This window comes from Oncorhynchus gorbuscha, linkage group LG01, assembly GCF_021184085.1.
Source record: "Oncorhynchus gorbuscha isolate QuinsamMale2020 ecotype Even-year linkage group LG01, OgorEven_v1.0, whole genome shotgun sequence".
NCBI lineage: Eukaryota > Metazoa > Chordata > Actinopteri > Salmoniformes > Salmonidae > Oncorhynchus > Oncorhynchus gorbuscha.
The window spans coordinates 90,639,090-90,656,775 of NC_060173.1; the positions used below are offsets into that span (position 1 = coordinate 90,639,090).

The 17,686-nt window shown below is 43.7% G+C and overlaps 1 protein-coding gene across 9 annotated transcripts in view; it reads left to right on the forward strand.

Moving 5' to 3' along the window:
* The window catches only part of LOC124045660 (OX-2 membrane glycoprotein-like), a 38,520-nt gene extending 32,438 nt beyond the window's left edge, over positions 1-6,082 (forward strand). For all 9 annotated transcript variants that reach the window (XM_046365172.1, XM_046365211.1, XM_046365192.1 and 6 more), the window contains one exon: positions 4,337-6,082. In XM_046365172.1, the coding sequence (XP_046221128.1) occupies positions 4,337-4,347 (11 nt within the window). In that variant the 3' untranslated portion in view covers positions 4,348-6,082. The remainder of the gene's footprint in view (positions 1-4,336) is intronic.
* The last annotated feature ends 11,604 nt before the right edge of the window (positions 6,083-17,686 follow it).

Sequence of the window (17,686 nt, forward strand, 5' to 3'; positions counted from 1 at the left end):
GAGGGTATCAGCGTGACGGAAACTCCCCTTTTTTTACCAGAGTGTAGAAAGGATTAGTTGAGAATTAACATATGGGACCAGAAGGACTGAAGCTGCAGGTTAGGTCTCCATTGGTTGCGACCCTGAAAACCAACACGAGGTGAAGATGACAAAGTAGCATCTCTAACCATCAATGTTACGGCTGAGTACTTAGAACAGCTACTTTCTTAGAAAGTGAATAAGTAGAACCATCCTGTTCCTCTCTTCAAATGATTGTCAACTACACTGCTCTCATCAGTCCACTGGGGATCATCGACATGGCTGATTAGCTGTCTTCAGAGGGCGCCTCTTCCTGTTAGTGAAAGTGAACACCACCCTGTTAGTCTGCTTCAGACTTCAGGACAAGGACATTGTGACCTCTTGTGGACAATCAGACCCTTACACTTAAGAGCTTGGGAGAAGGACAACGGAACCATTTCCACGAAGGCCTGGGTGCAATAGAGATAAATGGCGAAGGAGGACATCCAAACACACAAATACATTAATTACTTCTTACCCAAAATGGGCGGCGGTTCGGGCAAAGTATTATGATTACTGTGAGCGTAATTCCAAGTGTATAAGCAACTAAAAAACATACAAATAACTTCACAGATCTTCATTGTAAAGGGTTTAGACACCGTTTCCCATTCTTGTTCAATGAAACAAACAATTAATGAACATGCACCTGTGGAACGGTCATTAAGACACTAACAGCTTAGAGACGGTAGGCAATTAAGGGCACAGTTATGAACACTTGATAGAAAGGGCACTTTAGTGTCCTGACTCTGAAAAACACCAAAAGAAAGATGCCATGGGTCCCTGCTGATCTGCCTGAACGTGCCTTAGGCATGCTGCAAGGAGGCATGAGGACTGCAGATGTGGCCAGGGCAATAAATTGCAATGTCTGTACTGTGATACGCTAGTGCTACAGGGAGACAGGACGGACAGCTGATCGTCTTCACGGTGGCAGACCACGTGTAACAACACCTGCACAGGATCGGTACATCCGAACATCACACCTGCGGGACAGGTACAGGATGGCAACAATAATTGCCCGAGTTACACCAGGAACGCACAATCCCTCCATCAGTGCTCAGACTGTCCACAATAGGCTGAGAGAGGCTGGACTGAGGGCTTGTAGGCCTGTGTAAGGCAGGTCCTCATCAGACATCACTGGTAACAACGTCGCCTATGGGCACAAACCCACTATCGCTGGACCAGACAGAACTGGGAAAAAGTGCTCTTCACTGTCTCACATGGGGTGATGGTCGGATTTGCATTTATCGTCGAAGGAATGAGCGTTACACTGAGGCCTGTACTCTGGAGCGGGATCGATTTGGAGGTGGAGGGTCCGTCATGGTCAGGGGCAGTGTGTCACAGCAATCATTGGACTGACCTTGTTGTCATTGCAGGCAATCTCAATGCTGTGCGTTACAGGGTAGACATCCTCCTCCCTTATGTGGTACCCTTCCTGCAGGCTCATCCTGACATGACCCTCCAGCATGACAATGCCACCAGCCATACTGCTCGTTCTGTGTGTGATTTCCTGAAAAAACGGAATGTCAGTGGTCTGCCATGGCCAGCGAAGAGCCCGGATCTCAATCCCATTGAGCATGTCTGGGACCTGTTGGATTGGAGGGGGAGGGCTAGGGCCATTCCCCCCAGAAATGTCCGGCAACTTGCAGGTGCCTTGGTGGAAGAGTGGGGTAACATCTCACAGCAAGAACTGGCAAATCTGGTGCAGTACATGAGGAGGAGATGCACTCCAGTACTTAATGCAGCTGGTGGCCAAACCAGATAGTGACTTGCTTTTTGATTTTGAGCCCAACTTTGTTCATGGACACATTATTCCACATTATTCCATTTCTGTTCGTCACATGTCTGTGGAACTTGTTCAGTTTGTCTGTTGTTGAATCTTATTTTCATACAAATATTTACACAGTTGACAGTGCGAGGATGGTTTTTTGTTTGCTGAGTTTAGATTGTTAATTCGATACATAAAAGTAATCAGGTTAATGTTTAGTCACGTCACAACACCTGTATTTGGAGTTTTTCCCATTCTTCTCAGCAGATCCTCTCAAGCTCTGTCAGGTTGGATGGGGAGCGTTGCTGCACAGCTATTTTCAGGTCTCTCCAGAGATGTTCGATCGGGTTCAAATCCGGCCTCTGGCTGGGCCACTCAAGGACATTTAGAGACTTATCCCATAGCCACTCCTGTGTTGTCTTGGCTGTGTGCTTAGGGTCGTTGTACTGTTGGAAGGTGAACCTTCGCCCCAGTCTGGGTTCCTGAGCACTCTGGAGCAGGTTTTCATCAAGGATCTCTCTCTTTACTTTGCTCTGTTTATCTTTCCCTCAATCCTGACAAGTCTTCCAGTCCCTGCCACTGAAAAATATCCCCACAGCATGATGCTGCCTCCACCATGCTTCACCGTAGGGATGGTGCTTAGTTTGGCTGGGTGGCCAGCTCTAGGAAGAGTATTGTTGGTTCCAAGCTTCTTCCATTTAAGAGTGATGGAGACTACTGTTCTTGGGGACCTTCAGTGCTGCAGAAATTTTACGGTACTCTTCCCAAGATCATTTCCCCGGCACAATCCTGTCTCGAAGCTCTACGCACAATTCCTTCGATCTCATGGCTTGGTTTTGGCTCTTACGTGCACTGTCAACTGTGGGACCTTTATTGAGACAGGTGTGTTACTATCCAAATCAATTGAATGTACCATATGTGCACTCTAATCAAGTTGTGGAAACATCTCAAGGATGATTCATGGAAACAGGATGCACCTGGGCTCAATATCAAGTCTCGTATTAAGGTTCTGAATACTTATAGATATAAGGTATTTCTGTTTTAGATTTTTTTATAAAATTCTAAACATCTGTTTTTGCTTTGTCATTATGGGTTATTGTGTGTGTAGATTTGATGAGGGGGAAAAAATTTGATACATTTTAGAGTAATGCTGTAATGTAAGAAATTTTGGAAAATGTCAAGGGGTCTGAATACTTAACAAATGCACTATGTCCATAATAGAAATGCTCTACCTTTTTGACACAACACTTCAGAAAGCAAGTCCTACAGGCTCTAGTTTTGACTTACCTTGATTATTGTCCCGTCGTGTGGCCAAGTGCTGCAAAGAAATACCTAGTTAAGCTGCAGCTGGCCCAGAACAGAGGGAGATGTCTTGCTCTTCATTGTAATCAGAGGGCTAATATAAATACTATGCATGCCAGTCTCTCTTGGCTAAGAGTTGAGGAGAGACTGAAGGCATCACATATTTTTATAAGAAACTTTCATGTGTTGAAAATTCCAAACTTACACACAGCTCTGACACACACACTTACCCACCATGGGTCTTTTCACAGTCCCCAAATCCAGAATAAATTCAAGAAAGTGTTCAGTATTATGTACAGGCGTTATCTCATGGAACTCCCATCTCATATTGCTCAAATGAACAGCAGACTTGGTTAAAAAAAACAGATGAACCAACATCTCACGGCACAACGTCTCTCCCCTATTTCACCTTGATAGTTTGTCTCTGTTATGTAGGCTGTGCTGTTTTTAAAAATTGTATTCATGTAGGTCTGTCCTTGAGCTGTTCTTGATAATCAATGTTCTGTGTTATGTCATGTTTTTTGTGGACCCCAGGAGGAGCAGCTGCTGCTTTCGCAAAATAAAGTAATAAAGTACCTGTAGTGTACTTGCTGCCCTACCTGTGGCCTCTTTCTGTGGGGTAAACTAAATGAACCTCTGTTTCATCGCTGGTTTTAGCATTGCCACTTTATGGCTCTATGGAGAATGGAGGTATTATACACAAAGGATCGTATGGGGACAATAACAAATAACTGTGGGTACAAGTATAAGACAGACATTTGTGGTGGAGAACCATGGTCAGACTGCCAGCCAGGTTTAGATGGGTTTAACACTGTATAACACGTTTAATTGAGTACAATATTCTGATTTTAAAATTAGACAGAATAAGTCTCCGAAATCTTCCCAGAGTCCTCACACAGTGTCAGTAAATTAGAGGGGAGAATTTGAGTTATGTGTTGATTGTCTGTGTGTTTCCTTGATACTGGTTAACACACTTTCAGAGGCAGTTATAGGCCTGTAGTGCAAACTTGATTTAAATGCTTGGTTGGTCTCGTTACTGTGTTATGGAGCCTCTATCACACATTGACCATCTGAACCCAATGACTCAGCACTGACTTCTATCTGACCTTGTTCATTTCATTTACAGTTATTATATAATGTAATTTTGGTCTACTTGCTTTAGTGTATCGTATCTCTCTCTTTCCTCTCGCCCTCGCGCTCTCCTCTGCACAGATGGAGTCTAAAAGGAGGAAGTGAAACTCAGCCACTCAGCGACTGTTCCTCAACATTCTACTGCACTTTCAGAAGTGAAGCAAGGCCCACCTCAAGGCGGCACAGAATACAATCTGTCGTGACCAACATCACAGGGTCACTGAGAAACTGAATCCATCAACACAACATCTTTTGTTTAGTCACAATGGTTCGTATACACGAGTTTGAAGTGTTTCAGAATAGAAGTGCTGATATGCATTCAGATTTCCCTTTTAGATCGTAATGAACTAGATAGTTTTGACTGAGGAGACCTGATTCTAGATCTGCACACCCACTCAGACTATTTTGTGAATACTGGACACTATGATCACCACAGATCCTAACAGAACAGATCTGAACCTAACCTTGTCCTCCGAGAACCCTAATTGTTATCCATATCTATCATGAATTATTTTGTTCTTGTAACCGCCTTGGTTTCATTGTGCCATTTTAAAGTATGTTCCCAAGATGAATGTGGTTTTCACGACCTAATGGACAGAAGTCGTGGGAAAACTCTGAATGAAGTGAAAATACATTTTCGTATTCAGTGATCATAATGTCTTACGATACACTGAATGCAGATGAGGAAAGTTATTGTGTTGGATTTTACACTTTAATGTCCCACTTTAGACCACTGCAACGCAGCTCCTGTGGAAGACCTACCCTGTTTGAATCCCCCAGAATACATTATTTTGATTCTACTCTACTTGTACTCTTAATTTATCATAGCCTCATAGGCTATCTGTAAGCTTTCAACCCCAGGGCCCAGATTCCCAAAACACTTCAAACGCAAAACTTAAGAAGCTTCTTAAGAAAAAAAACAGGTTTGTTAGTACAAATCCTCAAATATTTCTTAAGATTCATGCTTTTCTTACGAACGTCTCATATCTTTTTAAGATGATTGTGGCTAAGCAACTGAACTAGCTCGCTATCTTGCCGGCAAGCGCAATCTTATTAGCATATTTCTTACTGCGATAACTGGAGAGAAAATTGGGTGTGGGGGATTTAAAAACATTCAATACTGGAACTTTCAGATGAAGTTTGAGTCAAGTAAACATGTTCAATTGCTTTCATTATCTTATTTTCTCACTTCCATCCATTTAAGAGCAGGCTTTAGCTATTTCGGAATTAAGAACATTTCCAAGAAATCCACTGACTTTATTTTCAAGAATCACATTTCTTAACAATTTCCTTAGGAAGAAACTTAAGAACATTTTCAATAACTTTATTGAGGAATAGTAACTTTTTGTAATATTTTTTAGTATAAAGTGAAGAAAAAATTACACTTAAGAATACATTTCATTTTTAAGATTGTTTTGTGAATCTGGGCCCAAATCTCAGACATACTGTAGACCTCCTACTCAGAACTGTAGCAGGGTTGGAGAGTGTGTGGTAGACTATGGTCAGATAAAATTATTTTATAGCCATTTGAGGATGAATAAATGTGGTTATAAGTAAGAATATCAGCGTGTGTGTGTTTTCAGATCAATCAATCAAATGTATTTATAAAGCCCTTTTCACATCAGCCGATGGCACAAAGTGCTATACAGAAACCCAGCCTAAAACCCGAAACCGCAAGCAATGTCGATGTAGAAGTACTGTAGCTTGGAAAAACTCCCTAGAAAGGCAGGAATCTACAGTTGAAGTCAGAAGTTTACATACACCTTAGCCAAATACATTTAAACTCAGTTTTTCACAATTCCTGACATTTAATCCCAGTAAAAATTCCCTGTTTGAGGTCATTTAGGATCACGACTTACTTTTATTTTAAGAATGGGAAATGTCAGAATAATTGGAAAGAGATTTATTTCAGCTTTTTATTTGTTTCATCACATTCCCAGTGGATCAGAAGTTTACATTCAATTAGTATTTGGCAGCATTGCCTTTAACTTGGGTCAAACATTTAGGGTAGCCTTCCACAAGCTTCCCACAATAAGTAGGGAGAATTTTGACCCATTCCTCATGACCAAGCTGGTGTAACTGAGTCAGGTTTGTAGGCCTCCTTGCTCGCACATGCTTTTTCAGTTCTGCCCATGTAGCCAATGTGAAATTGCTAGCTAGTTAGCGGTGGTGCACGCTAGTGGCATTTCAATCAGTGAAGACACTTGCTCTGAGACCTTGAAGTAGTGGTTCCCCTTGCTCTGCAAGAGCCGCGGCTTTTGTGGAGCGATGGGCAACGATGCTTCGATGGTGACTTTTGACGTGTGCAGAGCGTCCCTGGTTCGCGCCCAGGTCGGGGCGAGGGGACGGGCATAAAGTCTATACTGTTGCGCCCACACATTTTCTATAGGATTGAGGTCAGGGCTTTGTGATGGCCACTCCAATACCTTTACTTTGTTGTCCTTAAGCCATTTTGCCATAACTTGGAAGTATGCTTGGGATCACTGTCCATTTTGAAGACCATTTGCGACCAAGCTTTAACTTCCTGACTGTTTTCCTGATGTTGCTTCAATATATCCACATCATTTTCTTTCCTCGTGATGCCATCTATTTTGTGAAGTACACCAGACCCTCCTGCAGCAAAGCACCCCAACAACATGATGCTGCCCCCCCCCCCCATGCTTCACGGTTGGGATGGTGTTCTCTGGGTTGCAAGCCTCCCCTTTTTCCCCCAAACATAACTATATGGTCATTATGGCCAAACAGTTCAATTTTTGTTTCATCAGACCAGAGGACTTTTCTCTAAAAAGTTTGATATTTTTCCCCATGTGCAGTTGCAATCTGTAGTCTGTTTTTTTATGGCGGTTTTGGAGCAGTGGCGTCTTCCTTGCTGAGTAGCCTTTCAGGTTGTGTCGATTTATAGGACTCGTTTTACTGTGGATATAGATACTTTTGTACCTGTTTGCTCCAGCATTTTCACAGGGTCCTTTGCTGTTCTGGGATAGATTTGCACTTTTCGCACCAAAGTACATTAATCTCTAGGAGACAGAACGCGTCTCCTTCCTGAGCGGTATGACGGCTGAGTGTTCCCATGGTGTTTATACTTGCGTTCTATTGTTTGTACAGATGAACGTGGTGCCCACATGTGTTTGGAAATTGCTCCCAAAAAGAACAAGACTTGTGGAGGTCTACAGTTATTTTTCTGAGGTCTTGCCTGATTTCTTTTGATTTTCCCATGATGTCAAGCAAAGAGGCACTGAGTTTGAAGGTAGGCCTTGAAATGCATCCACGTGTACACCTCTAATTGACTTAGGCTAATTGGCATCATTTATCAGAAGCTTCTAAAGCCATGACATAGTTTTCTGGAATTTTCCAAGCTGTTTAAAGGCACAGTCAACTTAGTGTATGTAAACTTCTGAACCACTGGAATTGTGATACAGTGAATTGTAAGTGAAACAATCTGTAAACAATTGTTGGAAAAATGACTTGTCATGCACAAAGTAGATGTCCTAACTGACTGGCCAGAATTATAGTTTGTGAACAAGAAATGTGTGGACTGGTTGAAAAATGAGTTTTAATGACGCCAACCTGGTCAGGGTTCCATAGCCGCAGGCAAAACAGTTGACCTGGGGACACCCACTGCCAGGTGGCCTGGGCACAGTAATCTGTTTTCAGATTCAATGGTCAGATGTTTTGATGTGATTTTTAGTAGAATACGCAATGGTGAGATTCTGTGGGTGCCTTCTGAGGAATTCAATATGGCTGGTTGGCTGCCAGTACTGCTAGGGGGTGTTTAAAGATAAAATGTGTGTGTGGAGGGGGGGGGGCTTTCCTTCTGAATCCCAGCCACCAACACATTTTAAAGTGGCCAGGTCATCAGTATTATTAGGTCTCTGCAGATTCAAGCTTCATGAAATACTGACCATATTTTATTAACTTGTATGAGCGTAGGACATGAAGCAGTCAAGGTTGATTTGCTTTTTAGGAGAAAACTGTCATGGTTTGCTATCATATTGCATTGTCTGGTATTTCTCTGAATCGTCATACACATCATTACTTGTTCGGATGTTTATTTCTACTCCATACATTGACTGCTGTGATCTGGGATGTAAGCATTGAATATGTGTGTGGAGGGCTGTCTTACCAGGTAACCTGCTTTTCATAATGTCAGTCACTTCACATGCAGAAATGCAACTAACCACATTAAAGGTTAACACAGCTCCCCCCGTATGAAGGAAGATGCTGTTACTTGGAAATGTATGATGTCATGAAATGTAAAATAAAGAAATTAGAAATAGGCGTAGTGTGTTATTGCTTATTGAATACATTTGCAATTTACACGGAAAATGTCAAGTTGAAATATTTTCAGGAGGTTTTTGATTATGTGCCTCGAATGGAATTCTGGGTGCAGTCTCTGTACACCTGTATTAACCTTAGAGAAAGAGAAAAAGGTGGAGGTATTCTCTTGGCTGCTGTTTGTTCAGATCTGGCTTCCATATGCATTTTGTTCCAAGTCTGTTTTATCCTGAGCCATGGGGTTCGAGAGGGTTACGGAGCTTTGGAGAACACAGTCATAGCTGCAAATCATCCAGCATCAATCTGTAAGGCCAGTTCTACAGTGAAGGTGGGTTGGAGTGTTTTTTTCCAATGATTGTAATAGAGCCTCTAGCAAGGCTGGGGATATGATTGTGTGTCTTCAGAACTAAATCAAACAATAATAATAATAATCAAACTAGTAATAATCAGCTGTAACAATTTTCACAGGCTCATTGTAGACATAAGAAGATTGGATACTTGCTCCACCAGTATAAGGTTTGGAATCTGCCAAGATTCTCATGTTTTCCTCCCATTATGCTGCACTGGCCTCCAGTGACGCAAACAGCTTCCCTTATACTAAGAGATTTATTCTAATGTGCTGCTTGGATTGATTATGTACTAAACCCACAGTAATATGCCTCCCACACACCTTTTCTGCTCTGTCATAAAGAATGACTTCAGTCCGGTTCCAGTCTGCCTTGTCTCTCCAGCTGTCCCCTTCTACCACCCCTCCCTCCGACGGTGCGTTCTCTCCATCCTTCTGGTGGCTGAAAGAGGGCTTTGTCCACTAAATAAAACACACACAGCCACTAGTGTGTCCAGACCTGCAGATAAGACCAACAGGCAGATATTAGAGCATGGGCCAATTTTATGTATGTGTTCGTTCCAAGGGAGAAGGTCAGAGGCAGTGACTGACATACGCTCATATTAGGAGGATGAATTCCATTCAGCCCAATATAAAGGGAGATTCATTAACGCTTTGATGATGGCCTTTTTAATTACACTATAATATAAACCCCCTTAATTTATAATGTATGTCCTCATGTCTCAGCAGGTCCTAATGTCCTTGTTTTTATCTAAATAAATTATGATTGTGGAGCCTTATGCTGTAATAACCAATACATCCGCATGGCGCAGGCAATGGCTTAGTCAGTGACACCGAATGAGAAGCTTGTCGTTTTACGATCCCGTAACCTATTCTGTATGTTTTTTCGTGTTATTTGTAAGTTATTTTGTACATAATGTTTCTGCCACCGTGTCTTATGACCGAAAAGACCTTCTAGATTCCAGGACAGCGATTACTCACCCCACACTGGAAGAATACTTTTCCATCAATCAGTCAGACGGTAAGGATTTACTTGAGACACCCGACAAGGCCCTCATCCCCGTCATTCGCAGGAGAAAGAGAAGGTGGTATTTCTTTGAAGATCTGGGTGTCTTGTTAGGATCCGGTAATCTACCTTTACCATCGGTCCTATTAACCAACGTACAATCAATGGATAATAAAATAGACGAACTACGATCACGTATATCCTACCAACAGGACAATAAAAACTGTAATATCTTATGTCTCACCGAGTTGTGGCTGAACAACAACATGAATAAATCAAATCGAAGTTTATTTGTCACGCGTGCCGAATACAACAGGTGTAGGTAGACCTTAGAGTGAAATGCTTACTTATAGGCCCTAACCAAAAGTGCAATTTTTAAGTAAAAAATTGGTATTAGGTTTACAATGGATAAGTAAAGAAATAAAAACAACAGTAAAAAGACAGTGAAAAATAACACTAGCGAGACTCCAACAGTAGCGAGGCTACAACAGTAGCGCGGCTATATACAGGCATCGGTTAGTCGGGCTAATTGAGGTAGTATGAACATGTAGATATGGTTAAAGTGACTATGCATATATGATAAACAGAGAGTAGCAGTAGCGTAAAAGAGGGGTTGGCGGGTGGTGGGTGGCGTGACACAATGTAGATAGTCTGGGTAGCCAATGTGCGGGTGCACCGGTTAGTCGGGCTAAACGAGCTAGTATCTACATGAATGTATAGTTAAAGTGACTATGCATATATGATAAACAGAGAGTAGCAGCAGTGTAATAGAAGGTTTCGGGGGACACAATGCAAATAGTCCGGGTAGCCATTTGATTACCTGTTCAGGAGTCTTATGGCTTGGGGGTAGAAGCTGTTGAGAAGCCTTTTGGTCCTAGACTTGGCGCTCCGGTACCACTTGCCATGCAGTAGTAGAGAGAACAGTCTATGACTGGGGTGTCTGGGGTCTTTGACAATTTTTAAGGCCTTCATCTGACACCGCCTAGTGTAGAGGTTCTGGATAGCAGGCAGCTTAGCCCCAGTGATGTACTGGGCCGTACGCACTACCCTCTGTAGTGCCTTGTGGTCGGAGGCCGAGCAGTTGCCGTACCAGGCAGTGATGCAACCATGCTCTCGATGGTGCAGCTGCAGAGCCAAATCTTTTTAGTTTCCTGAGGGGAATAGGCTTTGTCGTGCACTCTTTACAACTGTCTTGGTGTGTTTGGACCATTCTAGTTTGTTGTTGATGTGAACACGAAGGAACTCAACCTGCTCCACTAAATCCCCGTCGATGAGAATGGGGGCATGCTTTGTCCTTCTTTTCCTGTAGTCCACAATAGTCTCCTTAGCCTTGGTTACGTTGAGGGATAGGTTAATTTTCTGGCACCACCCTGCCCACCACGCTGATTACCAGGACGTGTACTCCGAGCATGTGCTGACCAACTGGCAAGTGTCTTCACTGATATTTCAAATCCAATCAAATGTATTTATATAGCCCTTCGTACATCAGCTGATATCTCAAAGTGCTGTACAGAAACCCAGCCTAAAACCCCAAACAGCAAGCAATGCAGGTGTAGAAGCACGGTGGCTAGGAAAAACTCCCTAGAAAGGCCAAAACCTAGGAAGAAACCTAGAGAGGAACCAGGCTATGTGGGGTGGCCAGTCCTCTTCTGGCTGTGCCGGGTGGAGATTATAACAGAACATGGCCAAGATGTTCAAATGTTCATAAATGACCAGCATGGTCGAATAATAACAAGGCAGAACAGTTGAAACTGGAGCAGCAGCACGGCCAAGTGGACTGGGGACAGCAAGGAGTCATCATGTCAGGTAGTCCTGGGGCATGGTCCTAGGGCTCAGGTCCTCCGAGAGAGAGAAAGAAAGAGAGAAGGAGAGAATTAGAGAACGCACACTTAGATTCACACAGGACACCGAATAGGACAGGAGAAGTACTCCAGATATAACAAACTGACCCTAGCCCCCCAACACATAAACTACTGCAGCATAAATACTGGAGGCTGAGACAGGAGGGGTCAGGAGACACTGTGGCCCCATCCGAGGACACCCCCGGACAGGGCTAAACAGGAAGGATATAACCCCACCCACTTTGCCAAAGCACAGCCCCCACACCACTAGAGGGATATCTTCAACCACCAACTTGCCATCCTGAGACAAGGCTGAGTATAGCCCACAAAGATCTCCGCCATGGCACAACCCAAGGGGGGGCGCCAACCCAGACAGGATGACCACATCAGTGAATCAACCCACTCAGGTGACGCACCCCTTCCAGGGACGGCATGAGAGGGCCCCAGTAAGCCAGTGACTCAGCCCCTGTAATAGGGTTAGAGGCAGAGAATCCCAGTGGAAAGAGGAGAACCGGCCAGGCAGAGACAGCAAGGGCGGTTCGTTGCTCCAGAGCCTTTCCGTTCACCTTCCCACTCCTGGGCCAGACTACACTCAATCATATGACCCACTGAAGAGATGAGTCTTCAGTAAAGACTTAAAGGTTGAGACCGAGTTTGCGTCTCTGACATGGGTAGGCAGACCGTTCCATAAAAATGGAGCTCTATAGGAGAAAGCCCTGCCTCCAGCTGTTTGCTTAGAAATTCTAGGGACAATTAGGAGGCCTGCGTCTTGTGACCGTAGCGTACGTGTAGGTATGTACGGCAGGACCAGATCAGAGAAATAGGTAGGAGCAAGCCCATGTAATGCTTTGTAGGTTAGCAGTAAAACCTTGAAATCAGCCTTCGCTTTGACAGGAAGCCAGTGTAGAGAGGATAGCACTGGAGTAATATGATCAAATTTTTTGGTTCGAGTCAGGATTCTAGCAGCCGTATTTAGCACCAACTAAAGTTTATTTAGTGCTTTATCCGGGTAGCTGGAAAGTAGAGCATTGCAGTAGTCTAACCTATAAGTGACAAAAGCATATTTTCAACCTGTTCCTGACTGAGTCTGTAATACCAACATGTTTCAAACAGACCACCATAGTCTCTGTGCCCAAGAACACTAAGATAACCTGCCTAAATGACTACTGACCCGTAGCACTCACATCTGTAGCCATGAAGTGCTTTGAAAGACTGGTCATGGCTCACATCAACACCATTATCCCAGAAACCCTAGACCCATTCTAATTTGCATACCACCCCAACAGATCCACAGATTATGCAATCTCTTTGGGCACTCAACACTGCCCATTCCCACCTGGACAAAAGGAACACTTATGTGAGAATGCTATTCATTGACTTCAGCTTAGCGTTCAACACCATAGTGCCCTCAAAGCTCATCACTAAGCTTAGGACCCTGGGACTAAACACCTCCCTCTGCAACTGGATCCTAGACTTCCTGATGGGCCGGGGTGCGTGCTTCGTCCCCTCCTGTACTCCTTGTTCACTCATGACTGCATGGCCAGGCACGACTCCAACACCATCATCAAGTGTGCCAATGACACACCAGTGGTATGCCAGTGGTATGCCTGATAACCAACAACAATGAGACAAAGACCTGGCCGTGTGGTGCCAGGACAACAACCTCTCCCTGAACGTGATCAAGACATGAGTTGATTGTGGGCCATAGGAAAAGGAAGACCAAGCATGCCCCCATTCTCATCGATGGGGCTGCAGTGGTGCAGGTTGAGAGCTTCAAGTTCCTTGGTGTCAACAATACCAACAAACTATCATGGTCCAAACACACTAAGACAGTCGTGAAGAGGGTACAACAAAGCCTATTCCCCCCCAGGAGACTTGTCATGGGTCCTCAGATCCTCAAAAGGTTCTACAGCTGCACCATTGATGACCTTAGTTATTTTGTTATGTCTTTGTTTTAGTATGGTCAGGGTGTGAGTTGGGTGGGTTGTCTATGTTCCTTTTTCTATGATTTGGGATTTCTATGTTTGGCCTGGTATGGTTCTCAATCAGAGGCAGCTGTATATCATTGTTCCTGATTGAGAACCATACTTCGGTAGCCTGGTTTCACTTTTGAGTTGTGGGTGATTATTTTCCGTGTCAGTGTTTCATCCACAAAATATGTTCAGTTTTCCTCTTTTTCAGTGAAAAGATCCAACAAAGAAGACAAGTTAAACAGTAAAACAGTCAGCAGCACTGAGTCGTTATGGTCTGGATGAGGTCTCTTTCAGAGCCTATGGGCTCAGTGGACTCGGATGGCTGCATACTCTGAGCATTCATCCTGGGGGGTTGGAATATGGGGGGGTTTGGGGACTCTCTAGGGGTCTGGTGGTTTGACCCTTGACCTCCAGCTGTGATATGCGAGGAAGGCAGAGTTCCGTTTGTCATCAGGAGGCTGTGTGCCGATGCTCTGTTGATGTGTTTGGCATAGGGACCATTGTTGTAGAGATTGTCAGAGTGGGCAGGGTTTGGTGTGAATGGTGATGATGCAAAGGTTCCCTTAGAGCAGGAGGAGAGGTCTGGACATGGTGCTGCCTGTGTGGACATTTCCATTAAACACAGAGAAAAACAATTAGACAAAGTCAGGACAGCAAGGCTTCCATTTTGTACAAATTTAGTATATTGAGGACCAGTTTTGTCATGATAGTAAATGACCCAGTGGTTAATAGTAAGATGCTATAAGATTTCCTTACCTGCTCCTTTATGCCGTTATTTGATGACCTTGTTGGTCCTGAATAATGTGTATATTTTAGAAAGTTAAAGTGACATGTTTGCTGTATTTCAACCTTGTACACAATAAAAGAATAAAAGTTTTCAGTATTAAATGGGTCTAATAAATAACATGAGCTGGCGCACACCAAGAGAATATGATTTAGTGTAGAGGTGCTGACTAACAGTGAATAAAGTTATAAAACAAAGAGAGTCACACACTCCACATGTATAACCTTCCAGTAATGTATTGGGTAAAAAAACACCAATGTTTCACTGTGCCTTCTTCACCACTTCTTCATCCCTGTGCCTTCTTCACCACTTCCTCATCACTGTGCCTTCTTCACCACTTCTTCATCACTGTGCCTTCTTCACCACTTCTTCATCCCTGTGCCTTCTTCACCACTTCTTCATCACTGCCTTCTTCACCACTTCTTCATCACTGTGCCTTCTTCACTACTTCTTCATCACTGTGCCTTCTTCACCACTTCTTCATCCCTGTGCCTTCTTCACCACTTCTTCATCACTGCCTTCTTCACCACTTCTTCATCACTGTGCCTTCTTCACTACTTCTTCATCACTGTGCCTTCTTCACCACTTCTTCATCCCTGTGCCTTCTTCACCACTTCTTCATCACTGTGCCTTCTTCACCACTTCTTCATCACTGTGCCTTCTTCGCCACTTCTTCATCACTGTGCCTTCTTCGCCACTTCTTCATCACTGTGCCTTCTTCACCACTTCTTCATCACTGCCTTCTTCACCACTTCTTCATCACTGTGCCTTCTTCACCACTTCTTCATCACTGTGCCTTCTTCACCACTTCTTCATCACTGTGCCTTCTTCACCACTTCTTCATCACTGTGCCTTCTTCACCACTTCTTCATCACTGTGCCTTCTTCGCCACTTCTTCATCACTGTGCCTTCTTCGCCACTTCTTCATCACTGTGCCTTCTTCACCACTTCTTCATCACTGTGCCTTCTTCACCACTTCTTCATCACTGTGCCTTCTTCACCACTTCTTCATCACTGTGCCTTCTTCACTACTTCTTCATCACTGTGCCTTCTTCATCACTGCCTTCTTCACCACTTCTTCATCACTGTGCCTTCTTCACCACTTCTTCATCACTGTGCCTTCTTCACCACTTCTTCATCACTGTGCCTTCTTCACCACTTCTTCATCACTGCCTTCTTCACCACTTCTTCATCACTGTGCCTTCTTCACCACTTCTTCATCACTGTGCCTTCTTCACCACTTCTTCATCACTGTGCCTTCTTCACTACTTCTTCATCACTGTGCCTTCTTCATCACTGCCTTCTTCACCACTTCTTCATCACTGTGCCTTCTTCGCCACTTCTTCATCACTGCCTTCTTCACCACTTCTTCATCACTGTGCCTTCTTCACCACTTCTTCATCCCTGTGCCTTCTTCACTACTTCTTCATCACTGTGCCTTCTTCACCACTTCTTCATCACTGTGCCTTCTTCACCACTTCTTCATCACTGTGCCTTCTTCACCACTTCTTCATCACTGTGCCTTCTTCACCACTTCTTCATCACTGTGCCTTCTTCATCACTGTGCCTTCTTCACCACTTCTTCATCACTGTGCCTTCTTCATCACTGTGCCTTCTTCACCACTTCTTCATCACTGGGCCTTCTTCACCACTTCTTCATCACTGGGCCTTCTTCACCCTGATTACTGGGAGGTTATACATATGGAGTCTGCGACTCTCTTTGTTTTTATAGTATCAAATGGGTAACAGCATTAACAATTAATATGAAGACCTGTAATATTCAAATTGCGGTTGAAAGTTACGCTTTGACAGTGTCCAACGCCCATCTCTGACTGACTTTGGTTGATCAATAAGTACATTCAGAAAGTATTCAGACCCGTTGACTTTTTCCACATTCTGTTACATTACAGCCTCATTCTAAAATGGATTACATTATTTCCCCCCCATAATTCTACACACAATACCCCATAATGACAAAGCAAAAACAGATTTCCCCCCCAAAAAACTGAAATATCACATTCACTTAAATATTCAGACCCTTTACTCAGTACGATGTTGAATCACCTTTGGCAGCGATTACAGCCTCGTGTCTTCTTGGATATGACGCTACAAGCTTGGCACCTGTATTTGTGGAGTTTCTCCCATTCTTCTCTGCAGATCTTCTCAAGCTCTGTCAGGGTGGATGGGGAGCGTCACTGCCAGCTATTTTCAGGTCTCCCCAGATATGTTAGATTGGGTTCAAGTCCGGGATCTGGTTGGGCCACTCAAGGACATTCAGAGACTTGTCCTGAAGCCACTCCTTCCTTGTCTTGGCTGTGTGCTTAGAGTCGTTGTCCTGTTGGAAGATGAAACTTCGCCCCCGTCTGAGTTCGTGAGTGCAGGTTTTAATCAAATATCTCTCGGTTCTTGGCTCTGTTCATCTTTCCCTCAATCCTGACTAGTCTCCACTGACCAAGGCCCTTCTCCCCCGATTGCTCAGTTTGGTCGGGCGGCTAGCTCTAGGAAGGGTCTTGTTGGTTCCAAATTTCTACAATTTAAGAATAGTGGAGGTGACTGTGTTCTTGGGGACTTTCAATGCTGAAAACATGTTTTGGTACCCTTCCCCAGATCTGTGCCTCGACACAATCCTGTCTCGGAGCTCTACGGACAATTCCTTCGACCTCATGGCTTGGTTTTTGTTCTGACATGCACTGTCAACTGTGGGACATTATATAGACTGGTGTGTGCCTTTCCAAATCATGTCCAATCAATTTAATGTACCACAGATGGACTCCAATCAAGTTGTAGAAATATCTGAAGGATGATCAATGGAAACAGGATGCACCTGAGCTCAATTTTTGAATCTCATAGCAAAAGGTCTTAATCTTTAAATAAGGTATTTTTTGATTAATTTTATTATTTTGTGGGTAGATTGATGAGGAACATTTTTTAACTAATCCATTTTAAAATAAGGCTGTAATGTAACAAAATTTGGAAAAAGTAAAATGGGCTGAATACTTCCGAATGCACTGTACGTAGCATACTGTTGAAGGAAATGTTAAGTAAATTGCCAAAATTAGCAAATATCAATCCCTTTCAAATGTAACACAAAAAGTATGTGTGACAAGATATGAAACATCTTGCCATGAGCATTGCCATTGATGCACCAGGAAGAGGAGACAGAGGACCACGGTGGGTCCATCAGGGCAAAGATGCAATGTCTTATG